Raw genomic sequence first — 20,180 nt, forward strand, 5'->3', positions numbered from 1 at the left:
CATAGAGTTTTGTATCCTAAATTGTACATGTCGTAGCTTGTTGAGATAGATGTTACCCTTATTATCAGTCCTGTGGTTCGCCAAAGCTTAAGGCACGTCTGCAGGCGGCGTCCTTCCGCAAGGGTATAGTAGAGTGGATGTAAGATTTTACAACATCTCATTAAAGGAGCGACAGGAGCGGGCGAGCAACAACATGATTAAACAGATATGTGTACGAGATCGAGGAAAACGTAAAACAAGATGTCCGTAAGTCATCCGTAATAGTGTGATGTCCTAACCCAGTCGTAATTGGCGAAGCCGCCCGTGAAATCTGACAATAGATGCAGCAGGGGTCATAAATGCGGTCAAATTACCCCAAGAACGTTCCATCGCTTGCGAGATGGGCATTCATTCATCCATCCCTCTACAAGACCATGACAGCGCCGACAAGCGAGCCGATGACGCCCAAGCCGAGAGTCATCACCGCCTGCTCCCAGCCATAGCCCGCTGACAGGCGGGCCGCCGAGCTGTTGCTATTCGTCGCAGACGCGCCGCCCGACGCGGTCCTGCTGCCGCTCGCGCCCTGTGACAACGAAGAAGAGCGTGAGCCAACGGTTTGCGATGCACTCGACCCCGTGGCAGAAGAAGAAGAGGTGCTACCCACACTCGAACGCGCGCCTGACGAAGTTGCGGAGGCGCTGGTGGTCGACGCGGAGGAGATGATGCTGGACCCGGAGACGGCCAGGCCGTTGCCGATGGTGCTGTGCGACGTGCAGGAGGAGGTGGCAGGCGCGGGGTGCGCGGAGGGGGTGCTCGGCTGGCCTTGGTAGAAGGTGGACGTGCCGTACACACCCATCGGCTTTGAATTCGAAACAGGTTAGTGGGAAGGCGATGGCAATGCAGAAGGAGGCATACCTCGCCAGAGTCACCGGCGCACTGCTCAAAGGCACCCGGGCTGTAGTTGCCGGGCATGTTCCACATACAGCCCATCTCGTCGTAGATGTGCTGGCAGAGCGCGGGTGCGCCGGGTCCGTCCTTGCAGGCACGGAAGCAGAATTCGGTAGCGGACACAAAGTTCTACCGTGACGATATGTGTTAATGCCAAAGTCCTGCTAGCTCTGCGACGACTTACGGTCCACTCGTGCATTTGCGCCAGCTGTCCGAATGCGGAAGAGAATACGAGCCCGCCGATAGGGTTGCCATTGCCGTCCGCGCCATGCGGGTCGAGCTCACCGCCTGCGTCGCCGGCAGGGATGTTGATCTTCGTCAAGTCGCCGACGCCTGGTGGGCGAGGGATGGGCAGGAGATGAATCGGAAATCATGTGAAGTGCGTACCGGTGACTTGGACGTAATCGGGGGTCTGGACGAAATATACGCCCTGCATGGTGCCGTCTGGGATGATACGGGTGCCATAGCCAGCCTTCATTCACTGTCAATACTGAATCTAACGCCAGAAATCTAACTCCCGTACCTTCATACAATATGCAACCTCGATGCGCTATTGAAGAAACGCGACAATAATTAGTGTATGGAACCGGGTCGTCCCGCATCTCAGACATACCTCAGTGTTGCCGATGACAGATTGTGGTCCTGGTTCGGGAGGGCCGAAGATACAGAAATCGTCGATCGAGTTGACTGAGCGACTCATCAGCAATCAATGCCTGGAACTCGTATATTCGGGGGAAGCAGCAGCGAGTCCCGCCTTTATGCTTCGAACGCTCGGTCCCGCAATGCTTGCAGATCCCTTCGGGATTGACAGGGACGGTGATTCGCAACGACTCGAACCATCAAAGACGGTCGATCCTCTGGCCGGGCCGCTGCCTTCTCACTTGACGGACGGAAATCGGTTAACTCACTGTACGCGTTTTGGCAGAGGGAGGTCTGGTTGACTCCCGTTCCACACTGGTTGGTACCCGCTTGGCCCTGCTCCGTCTGCGGGGGGGCGTTACTGGGCAGGTATGTGGCGCTGTACGTCTGCGCGCTAGCGGACGCCGCCAGAAGGATTGAGAAAGCTGCGAGGCCCAACATTATTATGGGTATTCCGGAGGGACAGGGCAGACACTGGGACGGCGAGGAATGAGCAGGAAAAAAGCGACAGCCCGCAGGGTCGGGCGCATGTTCGCGAAGAGGCACTACTTATAGTTTCAGGCCTGCCGCCAGACGTTCTATTTCCACCCAGAGCGCACGGTCATGCGTCGCCGGCACTCCGATTAGTGGGAGTTTTGTATTTAGTAACACGCGCCAGCAATCAAAAGTCTCATAAGAATCGCATAGCCGCCCCCCTCGCATCTAGTTGTCTCTTTGCTGTGTTGAATGCATTCAGGAGGAAGAGAGGGGCTTCAGGGCGACCCCAGCAGTCGAACAGACCGATCCAGACAGCCAGAGAGTTCAGTCCAGTACGCCACGGAACCGGCGTCTGCCTCCGGCCTTCCCATGAAGTATCTTCCAGTAAGTACCCCGACAGACTGCGCACGCCAGCGAAGGCCAGGACGGATCAGCAGACGAGAATAGTGAGTGTTCAACGTTGCAGCGTCGAGGATGACGGTAGGTACAGTATGATGGCTGCTCTATTTCCGCAGACGTGGAATTTGCCAGCACGGGAATTTGTGATGCAACAACGAGCACAGTTGTGGCAAAAATAGAATATTCGTATACAAACACCATAATTACTAGTCTAGCACAAGACGTGAACAGGCTGTGGTACAAATGATAAAAGGCTAGAGACGGAAGAGACGGCGGATGGTATGGATCAAGGCATCGCACGGCGGCGAGAGTCAAGCAAGCTTAGACAGGAGGGCTGGCATGACCGAGACTGAAAGAGGCTGTCCAAGACTCTAGGTGAGTGTTTCAAAATGTCATGCTTCAGCCTCAAGGAACCCTTTCTTGAATGCTGCAAGCGCTGTCAATTGCAGCCACATCCAAAAGGCTCTGATTGGCGTCCGCGCTTACCTCCCGGGACTACAGCAGAGACATACATCACGCAAGTGATGGGGGTCAAATCGTCCTGTTCCTCTTCTTCCTGCACGGTCTTCTCCCAAGTCGTCGCGATCTTCTGCGCAAGGCTTTCAAGGGACGCATCTGCGGAATGACATCGTATACCGAGGCACGTCCCGAATTCGCGGAAGGCGAGGCGCATCCTGAGAGGTACGTCGAAGTAGCCGCTCTCACTAACGTCTCCTACAGCCATGAGCACTGGCGTCAACGGACGGCACCGAGGTGCAGACGACTCACGAAGATCCCCGAACGCGCTCTCCGTGATCCCCCTCGCCCACTCCTCTCCGGGCTCATCGACGCACCAATGACTCGTCCACAGCGTCATCCCCAAGTCCAGCGGATCACTACTCCCATACCCCCTCCACTTCGTCTCCAATATCTTCCTATAATCCTCAATCTCCCCCCGCAACACTGGCGTGCCCGCCGTCTTCTGCAGCAGCGAGTACACCACATACCCATCAATCGGGTCGAGGTTCCCCTCGCTGCGCACGAGCGGCTGTGCGAGGTCCACCGACATCTTCCAGAACATCCGCGGCCGCGCCGCCTCCCTGTTCACCACGAACTTCGGGTGCACCGCGCGCGCGAGCTGCACTGCCAGCTCGTTGTACCGGCGCTCGCCCGAGGCGACGCTCATCCGGTTCAGCGCGAACATCCACACTGTCAGGTAGTGGAAGTACTGGCCATCCCCGTCCGGGCCGCTCTCTTCGACCTTGCCGATCCGCAAGCCACCCTTGAGCGGCTCGGCGTCGGTCGCACCGGGGAGGCGCGCGCGGTCCTCGCGCGTGCGTCCGAGGATGTCGTGCACGGTCTCGATGAGCCGCGCGGCGAGGGTGAGGTAGGTTGCATCGGAGGTTATTTTTGAGAGGGTGAGCAGGTTGACGACGCCGAAGCCGTCCGTCCAGAGGTATCGCCCGCGGTGGCCTCCCACCGCAGGCGGCGGAATCCATGATTTCACCGCGGGTCCATCTGGGAAGGGCCCGTACACCTTCTGCATTGTCTTCAGGAGCGGCTGCACGTCAACCGCATGGGGTGCATTGCTCGCCATACTTCGCGTTGGAGACATCTGTTCAGACTGTCTGGGATAGTCCATCCACGCCCGGTAGGAATTGGCTTACCTGGTGGAAGCCGAGTGAGCTGTAGGAGTCAGAATACCCAACGAAGGCTCGGATGTCCCGGAGGCCCTAAGATTCCCTGTCAGGCGTAGGCTGAGCTCACTGACGGAATTTTGTCAACTGGCTCGGACTTGATCACTGTCTACTTGCTTACCTAGGAGGCCGGGGTAGGTTCAGCCGATATATCGTGAGCCAGTTTATGATCAAACCCCTATGTTTTCAAGAGGCTGTCAGGAATTGCTATTTGACATGAACAGTGGAAGTGGTCGATGGCTCGAATTGTCACTGTTCGCACACACATGATATACGAGCGAGTGAGGATTCGTCGCGAAAGCCACTAATGCATGACGTCAATCCCCCTTTTCTCGTGGAATTGGCCAAAGGCTGCAGTGTCATGGGACGCGTCGCCAGACTATTTCCTTTATTCCAGTGCAGAGCAGCACTCCGAAGGATGACACGGTACTTAGGCCAGCTGCGGTAGCCCAAAAGCAACCACTGAAATATGAAAGGCAAGAGGTGAGGCTGAACTTTCAGTACTCTGATCGGTACCGGAGGTGTCCATTGCCACATATCTCAGGCTGCCGCTCACCCACGAAGCGTCTAATCCAGACGGACCTCAAATTCAGGCTTCATCCTCTCGACGCTTGGTGAATGCTCGCATACGGCCATTACCTGAACTCAGGTACCTGCACGCCTAGTCCACTTCGAAACACTGCTGCCTTCCTGCCTTTCTCCGTTGATATCATCTACGCTGTGGCCCCCAGGATAATAACAAGCCGACTGGTTTCCTGACGGCCACGGTCTGACTCTGTTTTCTGACCCGTCGTGCGTCGTGATGATCATCCTGTCCAAGTTTCTATAACCGCCGAACCTTTTGATGTTCGCCCTCACTGAGTTCAACTATAGACCTCGATCGAGGTTCCCGTCTCGGTTCGTTGCTTATAACCAGTGTTGTTCAAGGACTGACCATAACTGCTGACCGTCGAGCGCTGTGGCCAGAGAACCTTCCTCAAGCCGCCGACCGTAGACTGACCGCGCCATGAAGACGTCAACTCGTGTACTTCTCGCGATCTACGCACTCTGCAATCTCAGCGGTACACTATCCGCACTCGTCAACACGACAATCGACGACACCTACGGCGACCCGCTCACCGGCGCACAGGTCAGCTACGCGCCCGAGAGTGCGTGGAACGCAGAAGGCCCTGGGACGACCTGCGCCGGGTGCACCGCGCACCCCGCGCAGGCGAGCATGTACGACTTGACCTGGCACGACGGGACGTTCTCCGTCACGCCCGGGTCCGACAACGACACCGGGTCGATCCTCTCGCTATCAGTGCCGTTCAACGGTACGTCCGACTTGTGATCCCGCTGAAACAATACCAGAGTAACCGACCCTCCCGCCGCGATGACAGGAAGCGTCCTATACGTCTTCTGCGCCCTGACGTTCACGTACGACCACCCCGCTGGCAACTCCGACATGCAGTTCTTCATCGACGGCGCGCGCGTCGGCGCGTTCGAGCTCGCACCGAACGGGAGCACCGCGTACACGTACCAGTACCCGGTCTACGTGAACGAGTCCATCCCTGTCGGCCAGCACGTCTTCTCGCTCGAGTCGGGGCACGCGGGGAACAAGTCGCTCGTTATCTTCGATTACCTCGTTTACTCGTGAGCGTCAGAGGTTATCTCAGCTGAGGTATGAGGGCGGTACTGAGTGAATAGTAGACATGAAGAGAACCTCAGTGAGGTTTCCACTTTAGCCCCGCTCAGCACAAGCCCTCAATCTCCTACCTCTCCTACCAGCCCTGCAGAGTCCCCCGCGGCGACCTCTGCTGGTTCTTGGTCGGCTGCTGCTCCCAAGATAAAGGCAGGCGCATTCACTGGAGGCGCACTACCAATATTGTTCCTGAGCGCAGGATGGACGATTTGGGAAGAATCACGGATGTACTGGTATACGTAGGGATGCTTTGAGAACAATATACATTATTCATATGCCCCATCCTATCTACATCCGTTACGTTCACTTACAGATCCAAAGCTCTGGAGATATAGATATAGTAGTAATGCATGGACCAGACTCGACGACGGAAATAAATGCTGCAAATCGAATAGAATGCGTATGGATGGATGGACCGATGATCTGTGCGTAGATTCTAATAGCGATGGAAGGGTGTAGTATAAACGCCAGAAGAAACGAGGAGAAAGGAACAACACACAGTTAACGACACTGCGCGCAACCGGGACCTGCAGACAATGCGACACCAAAAGCAAAACATGCCGCGTCAATACTCCAGCCATCCATTGCAAAACAAACAATCTCCTCCGGCGCGAGAAACAGACCGTCCGGGTTCTACGCGAGATAATATAAGGGTATCACAGCCCAGACGTACCCATGCAATATAATACCATATCCATATCCCACCCACGCCCCGGAGCACTCAGCTCCCTTCCGGCGCGCTATGCAACCGCATATTAAACCCCAGCCCGACCTCCCTCTCCCGATTCCGGTCGTGCTGCAGCTGGTCCTCGCTGTGGCCCTTCCTCGCGTCCCCCTCCGCGCCGCCAACCTGGTGGATCGGGTCCGAGTCCGCACGGTGCCCTTGCACGGGCCCCGGCGCCGGCCTCCGTGGGTGATCCTCGTTCATACTCGTCGTCCGATGCTTCATAGCCCCGCCCCCGTTCACGGGTCCCTCCTCCCCGCCCAGCCCCATCCCGCCCATCTTCTCCGCGAGCTCCCCCTCGTACTCCTGGTCTCCCCAGCTCGTCGCAACGCTGCTGCTTTCGGCCCGATCCCAGCTCGCGCTGGTCGTCACCCCGCTCTCGCCGCTCGCGCTCCTCTCCGTCTCCGGCCTCTCGATCCCCGCGCCCTCCCTCCCCCTCTCCTCCCCTCCGCCCACCTCGTTCCGCAGCCCGCTCGTACCCCCTACCCCTGCGCCCCAGAAATAGTCCACCTGCGCGCTCACCGGCGGGAAGTAACTCGCCGGCTCTCCACCCATCGCGTGCTGCCCGGTCTCCCCCTGCGAATTATGCACCGGCGCCCCCACAGCCGGGTTAATCGGCGCGCGACCCTGCGCCCAGAACACCGGCGTGCCAGGGCTCATCGTCAAGCCAGGGCTAAACATCGGCGGGCTCAGCATGTTCACATTCATATTCATCATGTACGCCGGCGGCGGGTGCGACACCTGCGACACCATCGGGCTCCCCGCGCCCTGCTGCGCGTACGCAAAGTTGAACGACGGCATGCTCGGCGTGATCGGCGGCAGCCCCGCGGGCGTCATCGCGACCATCCCGCCCGGCGTCATCACATGAGTCGCCTGCGGGCTCATGGGGTGGTGCATCGGGGACAAGTGGTGCGGGAGGGGCAGCGGGAGGGGCGGTGGCAGCGCAATCGGTCCCGGGTGGTGGTTCTTCATGGGCGAGGTCGGTGTGGCTGTGTTAGTGGAAGACGTCGAAGGATTAGAGGAAGAGAGTGACTGCGACGAAGGCGAGCCATCGCCGTGCTCGAATGGACTTCGTCGCGCGGATTCTTGCTGCATCGGCTGCTGCTGCTGCATGTACCCCGGGCTCACCATGTACATTCCAGGGTGCCCGAAAGGACTTGACGGCGCGGACGAGTTGATGAACTCGAACTGGTACCCAGGGGGCGGCATCGGTATCGCCGTCGGTCGGCCCAGTCCCTCCAGCGCTTGCTGGTTACTGTCATGTTCAGACAGCCCCGAGCGCAAGTCCAGCGCTGCGCCTAGCTCCTGCTCGGATATCTGCCGATGGAGTGGGGACGGGAAGTGTCCGCTGGCCAGGTGCTGGAACGAGGGATGTTGCGAAAGGGATGGAGGGTGCGGGGAGTGCGGGAGCGACAAGGGGGAGTGCACTTGCGAGTGAGGGAGGGGAGAATGAGGGAGGGAGGACGATGGTTGGTGCAAGAAAGGCAGAGGCGACGTCGGAACAAGCGGTTGCGCTGATGCAGCCGATTGCGAGTATCGGTCGTAGTGGACCTTTAATTGCCGCCCGTTGTATTCGTATCTGCGCAGGGTCAGTAAACCCGCGTATAGGGGAAACGCCTGAGCTTACCCGTTGAACATGTTCACGGCGCGCTCAGCATCTGCCTCTGTAGCAAAGCTGACCGTCCCGAAGCCTCTCGATCGGCCGTCAGGTCCGAGAGCGACGTCGGCTCGCAGAATAGTGCCGGCTTGGCGAAAGAGGTCTTTCAGGTCTTGCCATTGGCAGTGGAAGGGAAGCTGCGAGGGGTCAGAAGAAGGAAAGGAACTAGACTCTGCAACCACGTACGTTTCCGACAAAGAGACTCCGCGTACCTCCGCCGCTGCTCGAGGGGCGTTCCAAGAACGCATAATCGTCGATGGACGGGGCGCTGTATGGGTTGAGCATGTTACTGCTGGGCGTACCTGTACCTGTAGGGGGAGCTAGGGAATCCAGATCGACAGGGAGCCTGTCCAGCCTGACCTCCAGCACGCGTGTCTGCCAACTGTAGCCGTTGAACATGTCGATCGCCCGCCCCGCATCCTCGGCAGAGGCTAGCAGGACGGTGCCATAGCCCCTGCTCCGATTGTCGGGCCCGAGGGACACGTCTGCGCGGAGGACCGTGCCTGCTTTGCGGAAGAGATCCTTGAGGTCCTGCCAACGGACGCGGTAAGGCAGGTTGCCGACGAAGAGCTGCGTGCGGGTGTCCTTCTGGGGGACGGACGAAGACGAGGAGGTGGCTAGCTGGATGATGGCCTCGATGTCGTCGTTGCTGGGCAGCGTCGCCGGGGCCGGCGACGTAGCGCTGGGTACGGGGGACACGGAACGCGAAGGCGGGTGCGAGGTGTCCTAAGCCGTTATGAGCAGCGCTCGGAGACTGGGAATGCGGGGAACGCACCGGACGCAGAGAACCCATGTTGGGCTGGATGAACGAGCGACTCTGGCTAGCAATCGTGTATGTGCGTCGCGGACGAAAGTAAAAGGGGCCTGCCTCGGTACAGAAAAGAGGAGCCCTGACGTATCCTGAGAATGGCAATCCGTCCTGCGTAGCGGCACCCTGGCAATCCGTGACGAAGCGAGACGAACCGTGACTCCTACCCAGCGATTGTATCGGCGACCTACAGTGATTAACATCAACATGACTTGCTACTTTGCCCTACGTATCTACTACAACTCAGCCTTGACATGGTGATATACAGTGGTGAAAGCGACGAGCAGAGAGTTGGCCGAGTTGCACGGAGTTTTGCTTCGCTACCACTGCGCCACGCTATGAATCAGACTCGCGCGTTGACCTCGCAGTAACTATATACGACGTCATAGCCATCGGTCACTGAAATAGCGCGTTGAGCGCGTCGTTCACTTGCACTGCCAGACTGATTCGCCGCGGCTGCCTCATCCTTGTACGTCTGTCATTCGCCACCTCGTCCGTGGGCCGCACTGCAACAACAGCTTCGTCTGTATGCGGCTCGACTTACGGTGTCCTGTACGAGCGACGGAAGGCATACATGCATCTTCCGGAAGCTTCATTTCGGGAGAACACCGCAGCGCGACTAATCCGAGCAGCAGATGAGTCGGCGTCCACATGAGAGAGGGGAGCAAGGTACGTATGTACCATCTGAAGCTGACGTCGATATCAAGTCAGTAGACCATCGCGTGCTGGTTGGTCGTTACCTCATCAGTGGTGGGTGACCTACTACTTCTCAGGCGGCAATTGCATTTCGCAGTGTAGCGGCTCGCGTATACTTCCAGCTGACTACTCAGCCTTGGTACGAAACCCGTAGTCCACTACGTACATGTCCAGGATATCACCATCCTCTGTCGGAGATCCATCAGGAGTGCATGGATTAAAAAGAGAGCGCCCACTGAGTACGACACAATACACCTGACCGCGAATTACGCATACATAAAGACGGGATACAGAAAACCGAGTAGTCCATACAAGATACATCGTCTAAACCAAAAAACGCACCAGCCCGTTAAAGGTCCGCAATCCTACACCCCCCCTCCATCCACATCCATAATTACGCCGTACACCCCTCCGCGTCCTGCGTCCACTCACACAACTCGCGCTGGAAGCCCGCGCGCCTCGTCTGAACATTCCAACCAACCGTAAGCACCACATCCTAAGGCAAGAAATAGAGCGGGAGACACGCGTACCTTGCCCAGGAACGCCTTCAAAATCCCGCTCAAACCCGTAACCTCGCACCGCGCGCGGTCCCTATGGCTCCGATCCAGCGCGTGCGGGACCATCCCCATGTCCATAACCTCCTGCGCCCCGTGCAGCCCCGGCACCCCGGGCGTCACCGTATTCTACCACCATAATCAGCACCTCCCTCCCAAATTAAACACTCATCTCCATATCGGAAGAGACACTCACGCAATCATCCTCGCTGCGCATACTCTGCATCTGGCACAGCGTCTTCTCCTTGCACTCGCCCCTGCACGGCCGCCGGCGCACGCCCCCGTTCTTGCGGTGCTGGTACAGCCGGAAGAGCGTGTCGTTGCGCGCCATGAGCGCCGTGAGGTTGTGCCAGAACGCGGGCGAGAGCGGCGCGGAGGCGGGCAGGTCGACCAGGGGCCCGTAGGACTCGCGCGCGCTGTAGAAGAGGGACCATTTGGCTAGGACAGGGAGGTTAGGCGGGGGAGGGAGGGAAAGCAGGGAACGTACGTTGCTTGCGGAAGCCCGGCGCGGACATGTTGGCTTTAAAACGGATTCAGTATGGGGATGTACACCCATACAAAACGACACAGTAATACTGACTGAAGTACGACTTGGCGTCCATGACCTCGTACGTATCCGGGTCCACCTCATAGACCTTGAACGCGGGATTGCCGCCTATCACCAACGATATTCAGTCGCTTTCATGCATGAATATGCACAGAGAATATAGGCGTACTGCGCGGGGTGAGAGCGGGCGCGACGAGCCCGACGCTCACTGCGTTCTCCGCTGTCCGGTTCTTATAATCAGAGTAGGCGATCTGTAGCTCGTCCTGCAGTGGCCGCTTAGGGATTCCATATCATACCAAAACTATGGAACGACGTACAGAGTGCGTGTGCCCAAAGAACTGCCCCGCAATCGTATTCTTATACCTCTGCACAATCTGGTCGTAATAGTTCGACTGTCCCCCAATAAGCTTTTGACCAGCGCAATGAGAGAAGAACTAGTCCGATGCGCACCTGGTCCCACATGATATCGCCCTTCCCCACAGGCGAGTGTCCGATGATCCACACTCGCTGGCCGGCGTCTTCGGCTGCTTGGAGCTCCTGCACCATGAAGGCGAGGATGCCGTTCGGATCTGGTCTGTGGAGGAAGTCGGGATGAGACGAGATATGAGGGTGGTCAGGAGACACACTGCTGCTCGTCGCTGTCATAGAGCCAGAAGCTAGGGGTGTTCATGCGTCAGACGATCCAGAGCAAATCCGGGACGGCAAGGTCACGCACTTCTGTTTATACCAGTAGTTCGTGTTGATAGATATAATCCTGCCAAATCACCCAGTCTCAGCCTTGCTTTAGACATAAACATACAAGGCCAGACGCACTTCAACTTCGTCCCAGGGACAACCGTCGCATAGCTCCCCGACCTATGAACCAGCTGGTATGCCGAGGTCGAATTAATCCATTTCTAGGACACGTCAGAATCTCGCCATTGTGGATGAGATCGAAGCACGCATACCCTCCAGCCTTGGCTCTGGACGTCGAACACCCACTGCACGTTCGGCGCCTCGGTCGTGCTGCGGGGGAAGTTGTTCACGGGCGCAGAGTCACTTGAAGCAGTAGGGTCGCATGAGGACATAACCCGTCGTAGGTCCTACTGAAATTACTTACTGGTTGCCTAGAAGTTTCAAGTCAGTATCACAACACTGCGTCCTGCGAATGGGTACATACCGATTACGCCGAAGACCGGGAAGCCAAGTCGGGAGGCCATCTGGTGGTTGAACTCTTGCAGATCCTTCGTGACTTCGCTGCACAGACGTTCGCTCATTCAATGATGGACTACTCAGATATCTTGCAGACGTACTTCTGATCAAGCAACCATACGGCGGCTGTGTTGTGAAATTAGAAGGCGCAGGTAATCTAGTCAGCTAACCTCATACCTTCAGCAACATCGCCAGTGAAAAGGGAGAACATTGCGTCCGGGGCAGCCTCTTGCACTGCGCTCAGCATCGAGTCCGCGAGAGACGGCGGGGAGTCACAATTCCTCTCTCCATGGTGCCTAGCCTCGACCTTGATGTTGTGCCCTTTCTTCGACTCTTGATCGTCATAGTGTCTGCAGCAAATCGGTTTCGTGCAGTTCACTTCCGCACCGACCTGCTCTACGGTTCAGACAGCTCTGATTGCAATAGCGTATTGTACCCACTGTGTACTGCCTATCAATGTGCACGTCACTAAAATGCGCGACCTTGAATGGCGTTCTCCCGGTGGAAGTGAACGTCTGCGGTGTATCTGGGGCAGACTTCGGGAACTTGACTGGCAACTCGTTCACCGGGGGTGGTTGGCAGAGACCGAACACTGCATCGCACATCTTCGTCGCGGTTTCGCCTCCGACATCGATCTTCCGTAAGTCATGAGCGAGGATGGGAGCTTGGTCTTTGATTGCGCCTGCGCAGACATCCGGATCCTCGATCTAACGTAACAGTACCCACATTACAGCGGTCAAGCACGCACAATGCATAACCCTCTACTCACCTGAAAGACCGTGCATATGTTCGTAATCGCACTGACGAAGGTCTCGTCGCCCTTCCTGGCCAGGGTCTGGAGCGGAGCTAGCGCGGCATGGCAAGACTGGCAGTCCACCGCCTGCTGGATGGCCCGAATGATATCCAGAATGCCGTTCACGTCGACCTCGGGCGCGGCGCTCGCAGAGCCTGTGATCGCAGCAGTCGCCCAAGCAAGGGCGGCGAGTCTGACCATCGTCGCAGGTGCTTGGCCGCTAAGCGGAGAGATGAGCAATCCAACGCACGCAGCATCCGTGTGGAGATGGAAATTATTCTTGGTACTTTACCCAACACGGCTATGTATGGTTACAGAACAAACTCGCATGGATGACGGTACTGTCCGCAAGGACACTGGCACTAACTCTGATAATGTAGCATCGTCGACGTCGTGCACGGCGTCGGGCAGGTCATCGACGCTCTTGATCGAAGTTGAAGCTCTTGACGGCACAACTACTCTCTCACTTTACCCTTGACCTTAGGCCTGTGGCAGCAATTTTGGCACCCCCGGTCCGAGTTTCTTCCAACTTTCCCTTTGATATGAGCAATGCGCAAGACGGGATAGAACGTCCACCCGCCTCTGAAGGCATGGCATCGAAGCATCCCGTCCACTACTTCGATGATGGAAGCATCGTCCTCTGCCATGCACAGCGAAACGAAGCAAGCAGTCCTCCATAGCGTGCAGAAGACATTACTTTCTCTACACTCGGAAGTCTTTGCGGACATGCTGAGGCTGCCTGTCCCCCCAGAGGCCCAGATGTACGAAAGAGTACCATTGGATCAGCTCCCTGACACCGCAGAACAAGTGGAAACTATGTTGGATTGTCTTTACAAGCCCAAGTACATCATCTCCTGCGACGTGGTATTTCCGTACTGACATTTATCGTCCTAGCTCTTTGCATCAGGTGATGGATACCACGAAGTACGCGATTTCGGACATCCGGGAAGTCGCGGTGGACAAGTTGGAGACGCAGTGGCCTATTGCGTTGGAAGAATGGACTGCACTCGACAGGCATAAAGAACGCTTACACTCAGAGCGGCTCCACGCTTTGCATGGGACGTTGATGACCGTGACGATACTTAGTCAAATCCCGGAGGTTGCGTCGGCCATACGGCTCGCAAGGGATTTCGACGTGCCCTCTATCCTCCGGGCCACTTTCTATGAAGCGTCTCTGATCAATCCTGTCCACGACTGGGACACCTGGTAACGAAGCCCGTAATGCTGACCCTCTCAGGAAGGGATGTCGTTCTGCCCGGTGGCATCTGCTTGGTCACATAGACTTTAGGGCATCGGCTATTGTTCAGGAGGCCACTCAATACAAGGCTATTCAGAAGCTGTACGGGAGATCGAGGAAACTGACCTATCAGGATGCACGCAGGCAGAGGAATGCCGCACGCAAGCAGGGGAATGCCGCATCCATTGCGGATGGTACAGTGGCAGGTTCGATTGTGTTAGGAAAATCAGCATCCTAAGATTCCTCAGGGAAATAGAAGAGTACCGATATCTTCCGCAGGATGGCTGTGGACCTCACTTTCCGGGTGTATGCAAGAGCTGCTACCGAGAGATCTCTCTTATGGCAGAGGACCTGAGGGAGGACGTATGGGAGGCGCTGCGATGGAGTCGACTACGCACCTTTCGACATTGTCCTGCCCATGTTTCCCGAACGACCTATCACGTACCTCTGTAATTTCCTTAATGCTCAATTCATTCATCCATGCACGGTTGGACTGACGAAGTACTTGGTGAACCAGGATTGCATCCGTAGAAAATTTCGTTTGTCATAATAAGTGCATACCGCAAAATCAAGGGTGAATTGCGAGATGACTGAGCCTTGCGTTTGCCGGGCATAACTTCGTAGGCCGACTGTCAGTGTAGATGTCCCAGGGAGTTCTCTGCACTTTCGTCCTTACGAGTCAGTTCAATCCAGGCCATAATGACTTCACACCACATGTTTGCGCACTTCACGGTTCAGATGGGCAGTAGAAATACTACCCGTGTCATCAACTTTAACGCGTCTTGGCAGTCCGACCAACCAATGATACCCAGACAGGCGATATCCTATCCCCGGATCCGGATGATCACGACCATTGCCAAGTCGAAAGTTGCCAAAGTCTCCAGTGAGGTTAACGTTAATACCTGCAGGCTGCAGGCGTAGGCCAGGGATGCTGCAGCAGGACGCGAGTTAGTGGATTCAGAGGGGATGCAACGACCCTACGCTCCAGTGTGATTAACACATTTGGAGATGCTCGATAGCTTCATCGGTGTGCATTTGCTGCGGGTCGGCTTATGTAGAAGGTGAAATGTCTAATCTAGCCGTTCGCGGCAAGACCAGCGTGTCCGTCGTGGGCGGCCTCATGTATGTCGGAAGTCCCGTTAGCTCATCGGTTTGATGGCTTCTTGACCCCCATTCTCCCGAGTACGATACCCGACGGCCTGCTCTGAGTGTCTCTCGTTACTGACGATTTCTCAAAACGCACGATTCACGACACTGTACGATTACGACTTGGATTCGAAGGGAGGGAGGGTTACAGCGCGAGTGCGACGCGTCTATCATCGGAGAAGCATCGGATACCTGTAATTTGACGAACCGCCGGCAATGGTGAATACACTTCGCGGTGAGTGAAGGGACGTTCTGCTCGCAGCTATATTCATCAACGTTGTACGTCCGTTTGAAGTGGACCCGCCACCCGTGACGCCCAACTACACAAACGACCTGACCGTGAACCTACCCAATGGCCCCGGATCAGTTACACCAACCCGAACGGAGCCAAGTAATAAGCGGAAGCAAACTCTGCTGTCATTGCTGGATGCTCTGACTGAGTTGACGAAAGATGAAGATATTCATGAGCCAGGTACGGTCTCGTGACTGCGAAATACACGGACGCACTGCTAAACTCGATCTCAAGCAGAGGGGAAGCAGACCCCTACGTACGATGACAACAGGGATGTGCGTGAGTGGCGGAGCATATTCGGTGGCTGAAGCACGTTAATGAGGTATCCCTCGAGTAGCCAACGTGGACGAGGATCAGGTTGTAGGAGCAGAATCGTTCTATAAGTTCCAGAGGCGAGTACTAAACCTCGACAAAGAAGTGCGTGGCATCGTCAGTGGTGGGACACGGGGGGCTGATATCCTAGACAGCTCCGGAATTTCGCAAACTCTGCTCGACAACTCGGAAGCTCCGTGGGCATACTCTCGTCTTCCTTCCACCTACGAGAACGACTCGTCCAAATCCTCTTCCTCTTCCGAGAAAACGCCGCGGACCTCTTTCCTCGCAAAGTCACCCGCCAGTCGCGCGATGCGCTCGTCAACCCGAACTCGCGATACACGCGCAAGCGCGTGAAAAGAAAAGCGCCGCACCATATCGTGCGGCCGGCAGTCTTCGACAATCTCGATCCCGAGGACTTCCCGGCACAACTTGAGATGTTTGCAAAGGATGTCATGACATTCTTGAAGTGTCTCAATGAATTCCCGGAATTCCAGGATGAAGCTGTCAATGCCTCCATAAAGGCTTTGCACGGGGACCTGAAGGTGAGTTGCAGACTGGTTCAGCCTTCATGACTGCGTAATATTGACCTTGCATAGTACTGGGCATCGTGCCTGAAGGCATACGATGGTTGGTCTGGAAGCCTCTCAATTACGGTCAGTTTCACTGATTTTGTTTAGGCCAATTCAGGTATCCTGCGGTGCAACGGTACCTGCACGACTTGACTTCGGAAATGGGAGAACACCTCGAGTCCCTAACGTCAAATCTATGCTTATTTATTGAAGTCGGTCAGTGAAACCGGCCCTATGCTCGCTATGTAATGAATGGTCGTGAACGCGGTGCATATTAGGTGTACCAACTATTAGGTTTGCGCAGAAACACGCAGCCAGCAATCTGCTTAACCTCTCCACGGTCGGTGAGTACCTAGTGCTGTCCTACTAGAGCACCTCCGCTCATCGCCTTCAGCAACCTTTTTCTCCGCTGTTACTGCCACAACTCTCCAATACTCGTACGAAAGCACCGGAACTATTCTGGCAGATATGGTGAACGCCTTCTGGTTTACGTCGATGGTGTTCAGCATAGGGGCTGCGGTCAACAGTCTGCTTGGAGTGACATGGAAGCAGGCCATGTAGTACGTGTCACCTACTCCGCTACTTCTGTCCAGTTTACTTAGCACGCTACAACAAGCCGCTCCCCCGGAAATCGAGTTCCATGGTGGGTGCTCATATGGATCAAGCGATCACCTTTGGTGTTCCTGGTCATCTCTGTCGCATGCTTCTCGGTCGGCCTCGTGCTGTTTACTTACTCGACTCTCCAGGTGCGTTCCTTGACCGATATCCCCGTGCATTGTGTTCGATTATCCTCTGGACTTCTAGAACCGAGTTGTATGCACCATTACGACGGTCTTCACAGCCTTCAGCTCGTTCGGTCTTGCAGCAGTGTCAGCCTGGGTCGCGTCCGAGCGCTGGATCTTTGCGCGACACAAGGGTCAGAAATGGCTCGCGGATGTTCTCGACCATCTGTATGCCAAGATCGCCCATTACACGGGCATCAAATGGCTCAGGACCACTTCGCCTGTAGTAGCCCAAGCGGTCGTTGAGAAAACGAGGGAGCCGCTGCGCAGAGCCAGCACGTCCATATCGCGTATCAGATCCTGGACCTTGAGCGCGCTCAGTCTTGACGACGATAAGTCGGAGCCCGACACCGAGCAGACCATTCGTGTTGTCGTCAGCCCAGAACATCTATCTCCCAACCCTCCTATGTCTCCTTCAAAGCTCGTGCAGATTGCGGAGCACCGCGAGACGCATCCGTCCGAGTTCAAGCAACCGGCGAGCGAAAACGGACAACAGGTAGTTTCAGAAAAGGCTGAAGCTGGTCCATCCACTGTCAATCCGAAGCGACGTTTTGCAAACGCTGTACGGTCTGTCATGATGATGCAAACAGCTTCGTCGCCCATGTCATCGGCTTTTCGTGCACCAAGACGGGCACGGACGCTGTCTTCTTCAGAAGGCTCCGTCTCTCGCGGCAACCCGGGACCTTTCTCTGCTGTTCGTCGCGTGGCAGCATTAAGCCAAAGGCTGAAGAGCCTTGACGTCACCCAGGAACTTCAGCCTCACCATGCTCTTGTACGACATCTCCAGTTCTCTCCCGACGGCCGGTTTTTAGCTACTTCCAGGTATGCGCGTTCCTCACACCCGTGTCGGCTGTGCCTAACATCCATGCAGCTGGGATCGCACATCCATGATCTTTCGCGTAGAGGTAATACTAGCCTGTGTGCAATAATCCATGATTTACCAAGATGTGTTGTAGGAAGGTCTAGTGCACCATCGTACGCTTGCGCATCCTCAAGGTTTCGTCGGTCAAGCGGCTTGGTAAAAATTGCTGTTTTGTATGACACGCTCGCGGTCGCTGACGTGCTTCAGGTCTCCTACAGGTCATCTTCTTTTGACTAAGCTGAATCGCAGCGTCAAGATCTGGACGCAGGTATGGCTTAGTCTCAAGCCTCGATGGGCGTGTCACTCATGTGCTTCAAGGATGGTGTATGTAGGAAGACCATCGATCGCCACCGTGCTATTCATTCTGTCGCCTGGTTCCCCGGTGGAGAAGGTGACGAGCCTCTATGATCGCTTGATAAAATGCTCAAAAGCGGCTTGCAGCATTTATGTCGGTGGAGGGCAGCAGTGTCATCAAATTGGTGAGTAGTCACTCTGCATGCAGGGCACGTTATTAATCTGAGAGGTGCAGGATCTTGCTGGGAAAGTCAGTTATTCCTGCCCCATTATTATAATGTGCGGTAGCATAGACACTTAGTGTTTTCTAGATCCACGACAGCTATGACTTTGACCGTCTCAATCTGCACGACGTCTCGGTGACACCAGACTGCAAACGCTTATTAGGTGTTGGTACTTTAATCGAGTCGGCCGATGGGCTGAAGCCAAGTAAATCTCGAGCGGAGAAGCAGATCATTGGTGGGTGGCTTCTCATGCGGGATTCAGGTTTCGTCTCATCGCCAGCACTGCTGTCTAGTGTACAACCTAGAGCAAAAGGAAGTCGAAAAGTAAGTCTCGATCCAAAATGGCAAGAGGGCGTAGCTTACCTCCCCTCAGCCAAGTCCCAGTGCTGCACGACGTCCGCGATATCACGCTTGCGAAGAGCGGAAAACTGGCACTAGTTAGTTATGAGGACAAGGTGTGTCAGCTCGAGTCAATCTCTCCCTAAGCTCATTGCCTCGACGTTTCCAGGCACCTCCCCAACTATGGCGACTCGAGACGGTTAAGGCAAAGGACAAGGATGCAGATATAGTACGATTATCGCTACGACACACGTATATGCCCAAGATACCTGTCGACTTCGCCGGGCCCAGCTACTTCGGGGGCAAAGACGATCAACTGATATTCTGCGCTGGAAAAGGTGAAAGTCAACGTTTTCGCCTTTATCTCTGACTTACGTCCCGAACGTAGCTGGTGACATCCACATATGGGACCGCGACTCGGGGGAGCTTCTGCACTACCTTCGAGCCTCACAGGGCGCCGGCGGAGACTTGACAAGCATTGCATGGAACCAAGGATCGGATACATTTATGTTCGCTACCGGCAGCCACGACGGGTACCTGAAAATATGGACGCCTGCCGACTACACGTTGCGAGGTCGACAAGGCACACCTGGCCCAACTGGTAGCGGCACCGTCTCGCGTTCGGACTCTCCTTACGGGATACCTGTCGAGGTGTGGACAGATAGCCCTGCGCCTCTCCAGCAGGAATTCGACGCTCCGCGGACCAGTCATGACATCTTCCCTGAGTCTGAAGGCTCTCAAGACGGGTTTACTGCTGAGAGCTCGTTCAACGGGTCCACTATCCCTCTCATACGGAGTAGAGAGAAATCGGTGTCGTTTGCGAGGTATTCATGAAAATCAACGACGATTCGGATATAGAGGGACCTCAGTTGTCTTTATGTATATATGACCTGCACGATTGTAACGATACATTATAAATACAGTCGACTCTGTCTTAACCCATACCTGTCATAACCCATAACCTGTAATAACCCATAGGTTTTTGGCTTCCACCGACATGGTAGATAGTAAAAACCCATAAGTCTGCCGTATCCCATAACCCATAGCTTTTTGAAGGGTCATAACCCATAAAACAACCTATATTAGGAAGGTACAGGTCTCCTTCTCACGAGAATCTGGACCATCTGGACCCTTAATTTTTTGGTTCTCGTGGTATTTCAGAAGATAACCCATACCAGACTCAAGATTCCGTATCTAAACGGTGTCATAAACGACGTCCGGCCTATACCGGATAGGCTGTCTGTCACGCGTACTAGGTAGTCACACAATGTCACACGTTCTGGTAACCCATAGTCTGCAGAAACCCATAACTTTTGGGTTCCACGACCCGTTATGGGTTAAGACAGAGTCG

At 55.6% G+C, this 20,180-nt stretch overlaps 9 protein-coding genes across 9 annotated transcripts; 4 read left to right on the forward strand and 5 right to left on the reverse strand.

Moving 5' to 3' along the window:
• Nucleotides 1-140: 140 nt before the first annotated feature.
• On the reverse strand, nucleotides 141-2,144 carry GLOTRDRAFT_112240 (uncharacterized protein). Its single transcript, XM_007871265.1, has 7 exons — nucleotides 1,836-2,144; nucleotides 1,541-1,614; nucleotides 1,451-1,477; nucleotides 1,315-1,399; nucleotides 1,112-1,260; nucleotides 895-1,056; nucleotides 141-838 (listed from the first exon to the last, which is right to left on the reverse strand). The coding sequence occupies exons 1-7, from the start codon at nucleotides 2,005-2,007 to the stop codon at nucleotides 404-406; spliced, it is 1,104 nt and encodes a 367-aa protein (XP_007869456.1). The 5' UTR covers nucleotides 2,008-2,144; the 3' UTR covers nucleotides 141-403.
• A 737-nt stretch (nucleotides 2,145-2,881) lies between these two features.
• On the reverse strand, nucleotides 2,882-4,018 carry GLOTRDRAFT_47697 (uncharacterized protein; the record flags this gene model as incomplete). The annotated part of the gene is made up of 2 exons (XM_007870994.1): nucleotides 2,882-3,156; nucleotides 3,211-4,018. 2 exons carry the CDS (start codon nucleotides 4,016-4,018, stop codon nucleotides 2,882-2,884), a joined length of 1,083 nt encoding a protein of 360 aa, XP_007869185.1.
• A 1,106-nt stretch (nucleotides 4,019-5,124) lies between these two features.
• On the forward strand, nucleotides 5,125-6,042 carry GLOTRDRAFT_132411 (uncharacterized protein; the record flags this gene model as incomplete). The annotated part of the gene is made up of 3 exons (XM_007871266.1): nucleotides 5,125-5,431; nucleotides 5,498-5,750; nucleotides 5,808-6,042. 3 exons carry the CDS (start codon nucleotides 5,125-5,127, stop codon nucleotides 6,040-6,042), a joined length of 795 nt encoding a protein of 264 aa, XP_007869457.1.
• Nucleotides 6,043-6,047: 5 nt separating this feature from the next.
• On the forward strand, nucleotides 6,048-6,506 carry GLOTRDRAFT_112241 (uncharacterized protein). Its single transcript, XM_007871267.1, has one exon. It carries the CDS (start codon nucleotides 6,074-6,076, stop codon nucleotides 6,230-6,232), a length of 159 nt encoding a protein of 52 aa, XP_007869458.1. The 5' UTR covers nucleotides 6,048-6,073; the 3' UTR covers nucleotides 6,233-6,506.
• A 1,290-nt stretch (nucleotides 6,507-7,796) lies between these two features.
• On the reverse strand, nucleotides 7,797-8,448 carry GLOTRDRAFT_80558 (uncharacterized protein; the record flags this gene model as incomplete). The annotated part of the gene is made up of 2 exons (XM_007871268.1): nucleotides 8,151-8,448; nucleotides 7,797-8,102 (listed from the first exon to the last, which is right to left on the reverse strand). Coding segments are annotated over exons 1-2 (582 nt in total), but the record flags the coding sequence as incomplete, so codon positions are not given.
• A 74-nt stretch (nucleotides 8,449-8,522) lies between these two features.
• On the reverse strand, nucleotides 8,523-9,045 carry GLOTRDRAFT_65146 (RNA-binding domain-containing protein; the record flags this gene model as incomplete). Its single annotated transcript, XM_007871269.1, has 2 exons — nucleotides 8,956-9,045; nucleotides 8,523-8,906 (listed from the first exon to the last, which is right to left on the reverse strand). Coding segments are annotated over exons 1-2 (402 nt in total), but the record flags the coding sequence as incomplete, so codon positions are not given.
• Nucleotides 9,046-9,862: 817 nt separating this feature from the next.
• Nucleotides 9,863-13,031, reverse strand: GLOTRDRAFT_65149 (sphingomyelin phosphodiesterase). The gene is made up of 18 exons (XM_007871270.1): nucleotides 12,746-13,031; nucleotides 12,417-12,683; nucleotides 12,154-12,367; nucleotides 12,078-12,102; nucleotides 11,945-12,021; nucleotides 11,885-11,891; nucleotides 11,733-11,823; nucleotides 11,599-11,681; nucleotides 11,501-11,539; nucleotides 11,412-11,441; nucleotides 11,236-11,359; nucleotides 11,103-11,177; nucleotides 10,955-11,048; nucleotides 10,819-10,893; nucleotides 10,726-10,758; nucleotides 10,435-10,676; nucleotides 10,215-10,367; nucleotides 9,863-10,147 (listed from the first exon to the last, which is right to left on the reverse strand). The coding sequence occupies exons 1-18, from the start codon at nucleotides 12,968-12,970 to the stop codon at nucleotides 10,079-10,081; spliced, it is 1,923 nt and encodes a 640-aa protein (XP_007869461.1). The 5' UTR covers nucleotides 12,971-13,031; the 3' UTR covers nucleotides 9,863-10,078.
• A 383-nt stretch (nucleotides 13,032-13,414) lies between these two features.
• On the forward strand, nucleotides 13,415-13,979 carry GLOTRDRAFT_132414 (uncharacterized protein; the record flags this gene model as incomplete). The annotated part of the gene is made up of 2 exons (XM_007871271.1): nucleotides 13,415-13,611; nucleotides 13,664-13,979. 2 exons carry the CDS (start codon nucleotides 13,415-13,417, stop codon nucleotides 13,977-13,979), a joined length of 513 nt encoding a protein of 170 aa, XP_007869462.1.
• Nucleotides 13,980-15,176: 1,197 nt separating this feature from the next.
• On the forward strand, nucleotides 15,177-19,777 carry GLOTRDRAFT_80566 (WD40 repeat-like protein). Its single transcript, XM_007871272.1, has 22 exons — nucleotides 15,177-15,387; nucleotides 15,448-15,624; nucleotides 15,682-15,723; nucleotides 15,782-15,861; nucleotides 15,912-16,301; nucleotides 16,356-16,386; nucleotides 16,437-16,544; nucleotides 16,607-16,672; nucleotides 16,723-16,888; nucleotides 16,945-17,074; nucleotides 17,133-17,932; nucleotides 17,982-18,015; nucleotides 18,067-18,128; nucleotides 18,180-18,240; nucleotides 18,291-18,363; nucleotides 18,414-18,451; nucleotides 18,502-18,516; nucleotides 18,578-18,725; nucleotides 18,784-18,814; nucleotides 18,864-18,945; nucleotides 18,999-19,167; nucleotides 19,218-19,777. Exons 1-22 carry the CDS (start codon nucleotides 15,369-15,371, stop codon nucleotides 19,661-19,663), a joined length of 3,168 nt encoding a protein of 1,055 aa, XP_007869463.1. The 5' UTR covers nucleotides 15,177-15,368; the 3' UTR covers nucleotides 19,664-19,777.
• The last annotated feature ends 403 nt before the right edge of the window (nucleotides 19,778-20,180 follow it).

The sequence above is a fragment of the Gloeophyllum trabeum genome (genome assembly GCF_000344685.1).
Source record: "Gloeophyllum trabeum ATCC 11539 unplaced genomic scaffold GLOTRscaffold_00013, whole genome shotgun sequence".
NCBI classification, from domain to species: Eukaryota; Fungi; Basidiomycota; class Agaricomycetes; order Gloeophyllales; family Gloeophyllaceae; genus Gloeophyllum; species Gloeophyllum trabeum.